Raw genomic sequence first — 10,412 nt, 5'->3', positions numbered from 1 at the left:
TGAGCTATCACAGAAAGAAAGACATGCATCTTGGGGTGCAGGACAGAATGACAGTTAGAGAGTGGCCTGACCAATGAAGGCATGTTTCTCATCATCTGCCCCGAGCCTGTAGCATCGTGGGAAGAATGTGTCTGGGTTTGTAGCATCAAACCACTGAAGGTTCCTCAAGTTCACACACAGACCCACCTGAGAGAGAGAGAGAGAGAGAGAGAGAGAGAGATTATAATTACTCATTATGTATCCCTGAATAAGTAGAGAAAATAGCCGGATAATAGAATCAAATAGGAGGGAGAGATAGGCACTAGAATGTAGCCTGAGTATTCCCGTTATTTCCTTAAGTGAATTGAGTGCAATCTGTATTCAGACTGTGACCTTGGTGGTGAAAGTGCCCGACTTTGCATAGTGATTGGTCATCTGGTCCTTCCGTAACGAGCGGCAGTCAATCTCATCCCTCCGTGTCGTCCAGTAGAAGTATGTTGTTTCATTTCGCACCAGACGAGACTGGGGGAAGAAAGGGTGAATGAAAGAGTGACAGGAAAGGGGAAAATATAGCAGTGACGCCACATCAAACAGCAGCTCACCATGAGGTCATACATGTCATCAGGGTCGTGCCCCCTCGCCCCCTCCACCCCTTTGTCTGAAAAAGGAGAGAGAAGTACATAAAAGTATGTAGAACATAGGAGTAGACATGGGAGAAGGTTGTTGCTCCTAACCACTGATACATGATAAAATATGTTCTAATCCCCCTAATGGTTAGGATTAGGTTTTTAGTAGGCTAATCTGATCCTAGACTTGTGGTCAGGGTCAACTTCTCACTCGAGCGATGACAAGCTCTGTCCTGACAGCAGAGTGATGTGTGCGGTGTGACATATCTTGGTTGATGTGGTATGGGCTCAGGTTGTATCTTATTCTTAGGACCAGGAGCATCCTACCGGTGCTCCCATTACATTTACACTACAGCTATTAATCTAAGTGCCCTATCCATACCATTAGCAGGGATTCTGCTTTACCTTATACTGTATAAGTAGGCTCAAACTTAAAACTGTTGAAGTCTCTCTTACAGCCTTTGTGGACTACAGAATACCTCACAAGAGCTAGTTTCTTCCTTGAAAGTTTCCTTGCCACTGTCTGATTGTGGGTTGACAAATGTATTCAAACCTAATGTGCTTGCCCAATGAAGAGCTTCCGTCTTACCGTTGTCATCATTACTGTCATCCCCATCCTCACCATCCTCTTCACCATGACAACGGCCTGCTGGTTTTGGGGCGGGGTGTGGCAGTCGACGCTCCACCCAACCTCTGGCCTGCAAGGCAGCACGGATCACAGGATAGGGGCCCTGTACAGTGAAAACCCTCCGCAGCTGAGAGAGAGAGAGAGGGTAGGAAAGTGTCTTTAGGTCAGTTGGTCTGCAGCCCTGGTCCAGGAGAGCTGCAGTGTATTAAATCTTTTTCCTCTAGCCTATGGATCAGGTGTGAATCAGGTGCCTTAGTGCTTGGCTGGAGCCAAACCCTGCATACCCTGTCTCTCTTCAGTGTGGCCAGGGTTGGTGACCACTGCTGTAGGCAATGTGTTGGTTGTGGTGTGTCTGCTGTTGACCCAGACAGTGGTTGTGTGGAGAGAAGAGAGAGAAAGAGACCAGTCCTTCCTCCCCTCTACAGACCCAGATCCCGACCCAGCACCAACCCAGTACCCATTTTGCAGCACAAGCCCCAGCTCCAGATGAGGCGTGGAGGAAGAACCAAAGATCAAACCTTCACCCGAAGCGAGCAGGTCACAGGGGAGTATCACCATTGACCTCTGGATCTAGGGCTCCCTTGTGTGTCTGCTGGCTCCTCAGGTTGTCCTTCCTCCCCTCTACAAATCCAGATCCAGACCCAGAACCTGCAGCAGCCCTGGTTCCCGGTCCCTTGTCCCAACATTAGACCCAGCATCAACCCATGGTATCAAGTCCGAGCCCCAGCAATAGCACGGATCCCAGTTTCTAGTTCCAGCACCAACCCCTCTCGTAGCATAGCCTCCGATTCGGGTTGACCATTTCCCAACGGAGGAAATCGCAGGTACTTCCTGTTTAAGCTTCTGCTTGTACAGTATAGAGTTTGCACTCATAACAGATCATGAACCCCAAAAAAAGTATGTGAGGATGGCTGAGGGGCTTCTCTGCTAAAATCTGGGTACATTTTTTTTAAGGAATGGGAGTCTTATTCAATACATTTAGTTTGCCAGCAGCATAGCACCATACATCCCACTGCTGGCTTGCCTTTGACGCTAAACTGGATTGCTCATCGTCTGTCCCTGGATGGGAAACCAGATGCTGCTGGAAGTGGTGTTGGAGGGCCAGTAGGAGGTGCTCTTTCCTCTGGTCGTATGCCCCAGGACAGTGATTGGGGACATTTCCCTGTGTAAGGTGCTGTCTTTCGGATGTCCTGACTCTCTGTGGTCGCTAAAGATCCCATGACACTTATTGTAAGAGTAGGGGTGTTAATACTGGTGTCCTGACTATATTTCTAACCTGGCCCTCATACTATCATGGCCACCTAATCATCCCCAGCTTCCAATTGTCTCATTCCTCCTGTCCCATGTAACTATTCCCCAGGTCATTGCTGTGAATGTGGTCTCAGTCACCTTACAGGGTTAAATATAGAAATATAAGTTATTGCTTGCTTTTCTAAAGTTTACCAACCTTGCCAGCCTGCAAGATAGTTAGACAAGCTAGCTACTCTAACTTGATTGATAGCCTGAAATGGCTTCTTGGTAGCTAGTTACGAGGTTGGGAGATTGGGAACCTAACTTTGTGGCCCTGTGCTCCATCTGGGCATGGCGCCTCTGAGAGCGACAACTGTCTTACCTGGACAGCCTTCTCCACCAGAGCCTTGGCAGTCTTCAGCCTGTCTGGGTTTATCTCTGGCAGGTTAAACGGACTGCAACGCACCCTCCCCTCTATGGGGGAAAACATACATTTAGTATACAGTATGGTATCAGTGGTGTACCGCAGTTTGGTGGGGCCCCCCGCAAGGTCTGAGAGAAAATGTTGCTGTTTTATTGTCAGTAGTACTATAAAAAAGTATTAAACTCAAGTAAAACAAAACACGACAAATAGAAATAAGAAGAACACGAGAAAGTAAGTAAGCTATATACAGGGTCTGTTCCAGGGTCAATGCCAATGCCAATTTACAATGTGCAGGGATACTGGAGTGGTAGGATTAGATATGTATAGGGGTAAGGTGACTAGGCATCAGGATATACTGTATGATAAACAGAGTAGCAGCAGGGTATATGATAATTGTAGGTCAATGTGTACATGCGTGTGTGTAGAGTCAGTATGAATGTGTGTGCGTGTTGTGTGTGTGAGCAAAATAGGTGTGTGTGTGTGTGTGATCAGACCTCCCCAATAACCCATCATTATGACCCTGACAACACACTCCGAACAGAAGGACTTTCCTCCGACTGGTCATGTTTGCCTCCCCACGAAGGAATCAATTCATAGATGGCACAAGGTACTTACAGAGAAATGCCCTCTTGGAGGCACTCACACCAAATACCTGTTGGTGAGTGTGACGAGGCCATGTTCCCACTATCGTCCAGCCTTGCCACCACATCGCTCCTCCTTCAGCACCAGCCCAGGCCAATGAAAATACTCTCTACCACCCCCTTCTCCCTCTCCATCTCTCTCCCCTTTCCTCGCTCTATACCTATCCCTCTCACAGAAACAGACCAGAACCAGGAGCCATTCTTCACCACACCAGAAGAGGTGAGGAGAAAGGACCAAAGCTCTAGACCTACACACGGAGCGAGCATGCCACAGGAGAGTACCATCACTTACCTCCGGGTCTTGAGTGTCTGCTGGCTCCTCAGGTTGTCCTTCCTCCCCTCTACAGACCCAGATCCCGACCCAGCACCAACCCAGTACCCATTTTGCAGCACAAGCCCCAGCTCCAGATGAGGCGTGGAGGAAGAACCAAAGATCAAACCTTCACCCGGAGCGAGCAGGTCACAGGGGAGTATCACCATTGACCTCTGGATCTAGGGCTCCCTTGTGTGTCTGCTGCCTCCTCAGGTTGTCCTTCCTCCCCTCTACAAATCCAGATCCAGACCCAGAACCTGCAGCAGCCCTGGTTCCCGGTCCCTTGTCCCAACATCAGACCCAGCATCAACCCATGGTATCAAGTCCGAGCCCCAGCAATAGCACGGATCCCAGTTTCTAGTTCCAGCACCAACCCCTCTCGTAGCATAGCCTCCGAATCGGGTTGACCATTTCCCAACGGAGAAAATCACAGGTACTTCCTGTTTAAGCTTCTGCTTGTACAGAGTTATGATCTGATTTGCCGAAAGGGGGGACGAGGGAGGGCCTTTGTATGCTTGCTTGTGGTTAGAGTTTTATGGTTTATGGTCAGCTTGTGGTTAGAGTTTTATCACTCCTAGTGATGAAAGAAACATGTCGATGGAAGTTGGGTGTTACATGTCTTAATGAAGTGGAATTAAAATCGCTGACAATGTCATGATAACAGATGAAATCTCTCTGGATAGGTAGAAGGGTCAGCATTTGACCATCGGGTATTCCAAGACAGGTGAACAATGGATCGGGACTTCCACTGCACTAGAGTCAGCACCCTATTTGCTGTTGCTGAAGAAGTATGCCCCTTGTTATAGGTTTATGTTTTCCATGTGTGTTTTGAGCTTGGACAATAGCATGTATAGCATGTTTTTTTATTTAACTAGGAAAGTCAGTTAAGAACATTTTTTAAATTTACAATGACGGCCTAACACCGGACGACGCTTGGCCAATTGTGCGTCACCCTATGGGACTCCCGATCACAGCCGGTTGTGATGCAGCCCGGGATCAAACCAGGGTCTGTAGTGACGCCTCAAGGACAGAGATGTAGTGCCTTAAACCGCAATGCCACTTGGGAGTCTCGTTAGCACATAGGGTGCACCAATTGGTGTCACCTCGTTAGTGATCGGCAGTGTTGAGGATGTCAGCAATCCCAATATGGTTGATTTACCGAGACATTTATGGGTGATCCTGATTTCGCTAAACCTCCTGAGACCTCTCCTTTGAAAACCACAAAGGTGAGCGAGTTTGTAGGACCACTGAAGGAAGAGAGTGTTCCTACAGCTGACACTTCGATGTCTAGGAAGCAACTGATTGCTGAACAGAGTAAAGATGTTTCCCTCTCTCCTCTTTTTGCTGAGATACGTCCGGAGGAGTTTGAGGAAGTTCATGTGGGCTACTTTGACAGAGATGGTGTTCTAATGAGGAAATGGCATTCTCGCACCACTTCTGAGCATGACGATTGGCCCAGTGTATCTCAAATTGTCATTCCAGTTATACTTCAACAAGAGATACTGAGGTTGGCTCACGATGGTAGTATAGCAGGCCATCTTTGGGTCCACAGGGCGTATGACCGTAGCTTGCATAACATCTTTTGGCCTGGTCTGAAACAGGATGTTGTGACTTACTGTAAATCCTGTCGAGTTTGCCAGCGGACGGATAAACCTAACCAAGCTGTGTCGGTTGCACCTTTACAGCCTATTCCTGGTTTTGACTAACCTTTCAGAAGGGTTCTGGTGGATTGTGTTGATCCTTTGCCCAAAGCAAAGAGTTGTAACCAGTTTCTCTTAACCATCATGTGTGCTGCCACTCGTTTCCCAAAGACCATTCCACTGAGGAAAATCACGGGAGGAAAGCTACTACGGATTTTGCAGGAGTTTCCCCTTGAAGTCAGACATGTCCGTGGTAAGGACAACTTGGTAGCTGATTGTCTTTCAAGGGTGAGCAGTCAATTGGTTTTGTGTTTTGCGTTTAGCCAGTGTGTTGCCCTGGCTCACAATTTAGTTTGCCTGAATGTTTTGTCGTTTTGGAGAGGAGTTTGGTTTTGGTTGCACTCATTCCAAGGGGATGAGAGTTATAGAAGCGTTAGTGAGTTTTTCAAAACTTGTGAATTTTAGGCATCTATTAAAATAATATAAAAGACTGTAATTTAAAAAATATATATAATAAAATATATATTTGCAAAAGAAGTGTTTCATCTTCATTGGAGAAGGTGACACATTTAAGTAATTTATAATTACAGTACTTAACTGAAGGTTTTGTTATAAATGTACAGTAATTTGTTACAGTGCATGTTACAGAAAAGCAGAGTATATTGCAGTTTACGAGAGTCCTATAGATAGCAAATCCACAAAGGGACTTCATCCATTTTATTATCAATGTACATCATCCATTTTATTATCAATGTACATTGGCCAATAGAATGTGGCCGGTTTCCCCTTCACCTTTTTTCACCAGCGTTTCCTCTTGGATAGCCTGAAAAATGGGTTGTAATTACACAAAGAGCTCGGGGCAGAGCAGAAGTCGAAGCTGGAATTGAGGTCGATCTGATGTTTAAAAGTTCTTGTTGATCATGATAGAGATGATAGAGGATATATATTTAGTGCAAAAAAAGTAAAGATAAACACCAAAATTATAACTAAATAGAAAAGTGGCAGCAATACAGTATGCAGCCAACATTGTGTGTGTGTGTGTGTGTGTGTGTGTGTGTGTGTGTGTTCTTACGAGGCATGTGCTGCATGCTGCTCTCAGGGTTGGCTAAAATCTGTCACTCTGGTGTCCCCTTCTCTCTGGTCATCTAAGGAGAGAATAGATAATCATCATGCTGTAATTAGCCTACTATCAGCCAATAGGTCTGGACCTTTATGGCACAGGCAACCGCAAGCTCTGCTCCAACTGTTACTCCTAAATCACCTAAGTGTTACCTAGTGTTGATTTTTCAGTGTAACATTTATAGTGTTGATTCTGGTGTTAAATTAACACTCATTGGTGTAAATGAACCTAAGTGCTGGTAATAACCAGTGTTAAACCAAAACCATGGCATCATTACCATATTTCCCAGCATTCTCTATTGCAGGTTGATTTTTAGAATTGTTTTTGCATTGACGCTTGTATATTAATCTTATGCTACTCAAATAACAAACTAATACAATCTGTTAATTGGACTTGTTGCACCCATTACTAAAATGTTTCTTTCAGTACAAATGGTTTAGGTAGTCTCATCATTTATCTTCCCAAACCCGGCAATCATTCTGAATGCAGGTTGCAGCTGGATTCCAATAACACACATCCCTTCACAGTTCATTACAATGTGACTTGCAGGCTTGAAAACCTCAAATGTCAGGCCACCTCAATAGGGTGTACAGTTCTCAAAGGAAGGTCCTAAAAATGTGTTATACTGTTATTTGAATAATAACAACATGTTTATTTAGGAGCTCACTTGGTGAAGGCCATAAATCAGATGCAACAATCATGTCTCTTTCACTAACAAATACAGTCTTGGGTTGTAACTACAAATCACCCGAACAGCAAGGCACTCTGGGAAATATGCAAATAAGGCTTTACACTAAGCAGTGTGTTAATTTAACACTGAAAACTGTAGACCCGTATAGACTCTGGACCAGTATTCAAATTAACAGAATCTGTGTTTATTTAACACTGGAGAATTTGCTGTGTATGTATACACAAAAAAAATGATATACTTTTGTTTTTAAAGTAACTTACTGGCAGCCAATTACCTGTAAGTTACAGTAAAGAAAGTATGTTACCGTAAATTATAAATACATTTTGGTTTACCAGTACATTACTGTAAAATTTCTAACATACTGGACTTTTTTCACAGCAATTTACAGTAAATGCCAGTAAATGACCGTAAAAACAACAGGATTTATTTACAGTGTAGACTAAGCAGTCACTTCACAGAGTGAAGCCGACAGTGAAGGCAACTGCCGACTGATTGATCTACAAATCACCTTGCATCATAAATAACTACTTATTAATATTTATAGATCAGTCAGTCACCATTTACCCACAATGCATCATGAACTTTACACTTTCAAACACAGCAACAGGTTCTGCTGTTAGCTGTCTGTAGGGCAGGTTCTCTTAAAATGACACAGCGAGTGGGTAGTGATCTGGGTCAGGTGGTTGTTAATCTGTGGCGAGCCGAAACATACACTGTCACCTGTTTTGCCAAACCCCCACCCACCCACCCACTCTGGAGTGAATTACATATACACCCCTCCCACATGCACTTGAGGCTTTTCACAGACTGTGGTCATGTTCACCAAATAAACACATGCACACAAAACACAGGGCAGAAATCTCAATGCACAATGTTGACATGTAATTATTCTTACCTAGTTACAGCTACCTCGTCACCAAGCCCACTCAATAATAGAGATTAAATATGTACTGTCACATCCGAGGCTAGACAAGTCTACAATAATTAGTTCATTATCAGGAATGAAAAGACACTCACAATATCCTCTCTCCCGATGAGCAATGAAGTGCAGTAATCTGTATAGTCTACAGTCAGACAGTGAGTAGCCTATGGGCAATTCCATGGTAACGGAATTATGCTGCATGCCAAACAAAAACCATTGATTGTAAAGTATATCAAACTCTATGGACAATGACTACTTTGAACAATTTCCACAGTAAATCAAAACAATTATAATTTACTGGAAAAAAGTTTGGTAACAGAATGTTAAAATCTCCCTCATTTGTATTTGTACCAAATGTTGTAGCTGCATAGTCCTTCCTGTAAATGTGTTTTAGTACAATGTCCTGTGAAACTTTGTTTTTTATTTAGTATACATTTTATAGGGAAAAATAGGAATCTCAGCATAATTCCATTACCATGCAATATTGAAAATACAAACATTCCCAGGCAATTAGTTGAATACAGATAATGGGGTTATTAAATACATTGGAAATTTGTTACCAATAAAAAAATATCTGTATCTAAGCTTCAAATATCATGCTCACAGTCATTTCTGCACTCACTGTGAACTCACCTGTCCTCCCATGGTGCTTTTATTCCCCCAGCTGCCTCTTGCACCATTTTGCTTCCTTTTGACTGCCGTGACCCAACTGCTACCTTCATACCTGCGCAATCCCGCCTCCCCCCTCAAGTTCCTACACACTGGGAGAATCTCAATTGCAGAATGCTTGTGTCCTTCCTGCTCTCGCCTCACCTCTTCTCAAAACCCATTGGAGGTGATGGTCAGTGGGGCGGGACCTCTGGCTTTCTCATCCAATGGGTTGGAGAAGAAGGCGAGGAGATACGGAAGGTCCAAACCTGCCATAATTAAAGAAAGAAATAAGGGCATACATAAATAGATAAATTAAACAATAAATCAACACATAATTAAATGAGCAAGGAAATAAAAAAAATACTGATAAAAATGTAAACATTTTATGTATTTAATTATTATCTATGTATTTATTCATTTTATGTATATATTTATTCATTCATTTATTTCTGTATTTCATCCTCCTAATATGATAATGGGGGGGTGTCAATCAAAGTCATGTGGGTGGTATCTAACACACCAATGGTAGATCAATGTTATGGTGTAGTTGCTCATTGCTTTTGCCTGCTTTTGCACCTATGTGAAGCTAGCCACAATAATGATTAGCCATAATAGTAGAATTTGTGGTTCGCCTTCAAAATCAAAGTCCCATATTGAAACGGATGCAAACAGATACGAATAGTGGAATCATTCCATATTTGGACAAGATAATGCTAAACAAGTTTGGAATGTTGTTATATAAATTCAACAAAAGATAATTTGTTCATTTGACCCAAAAATCTAAATCAGTTGATAACGCACTGTGGCTGTATTAGACTTCAGAATTGCAATGGGGGCATATTGTATGCATTCCACAGCCTTGCCTATGGCTCTTTGGTCCATGAGATGTTTACAACTGTGAAGAGTTTACACAAACATTAGTGTCATATCTCCTATTGCAGGACTTTAACTGTGGGAAATCCCCTCACTATTCAGTCTATTGTGTGTATTTAACATTCATATTGCAATGGTACAGCTTTAGCTATGGATCTTGGGTCCATGAAATGGGGTATCAATCCAGAACACAACTGTGAAGTGTTTACACAAATATTAGCGTTGTGGCTCTTATTGTAGGACTTTGTCACCACTGGGGAAAGAGCCATATTAGCTCACCAGTCAACTTACTGTGTAGTGAACATTCATATTGCAATGTACAGCCTTACCTATGGATCTTGGGGCCATGAAATGGAGTATCAGCCTACTCAGTGACACCTAGAGATCACAACTATGAGGAGTTTATAAATATTAGTGTTGTAGCTCATATTGCAGGACTTTGACTGCGGGCGGCAGGTAACCTAGCGGTTAAGAGCGTTGGGCCAGTACCCAAAATGTTGCTGGTTCTACTCCCCGAGCCGACTTAGGGAAAAATATGTTGGTGCTGTTGAGCAAGGTACTTAACTGTAATTACTCTGGATTAGAGTATCTGCTAAATGACTAAAATGGAAATGACCTCATCAGTCCATCTATTGTGTGTATTTGACATTCATATTGTAATATACAGCCTTACA

General features: G+C 43.4%; 1 protein-coding gene across 5 annotated transcripts in view; it reads right to left on the bottom strand.

Annotated features, from left to right (window-relative positions):
• ttll3 (tubulin tyrosine ligase-like family, member 3) overlaps positions 1-8,961 on the bottom strand; it is a 15,237-nt gene extending 6,276 nt beyond the window's left edge. For all 5 annotated transcript variants that reach the window (XM_031822913.1, XM_031822897.1, XM_031822910.1 and 2 more), the window contains exons 1-7: positions 8,848-8,961; positions 6,554-6,626; positions 2,846-2,937; positions 1,195-1,360; positions 582-637; positions 373-501; positions 72-186 (exon numbers count right to left, since the gene is read on the bottom strand). In XM_031822913.1, coding sequence (XP_031678773.1) covers positions 72-186; positions 373-501; positions 582-637; positions 1,195-1,360; positions 2,846-2,937; positions 6,554-6,569 — 574 coding nt within the window. In that variant the 5' untranslated portion in view covers positions 6,570-6,626; positions 8,848-8,961. The remainder of the gene's footprint in view (positions 1-71; positions 187-372; positions 502-581; positions 638-1,194; positions 1,361-2,845; positions 2,938-6,553; positions 6,627-8,847) is intronic.
• Positions 8,962-10,412: the final 1,451 nt, after the last annotated feature.

Source organism: Oncorhynchus kisutch, linkage group LG1, assembly GCF_002021735.2.
Source record: "Oncorhynchus kisutch isolate 150728-3 linkage group LG1, Okis_V2, whole genome shotgun sequence".
In the NCBI taxonomy this organism is placed as follows: domain Eukaryota; kingdom Metazoa; phylum Chordata; class Actinopteri; order Salmoniformes; family Salmonidae; genus Oncorhynchus; species Oncorhynchus kisutch.
Note: the sequence above shows the minus strand (reverse complement) of the source record. Positions and strands in the feature narration are given on the sequence as shown.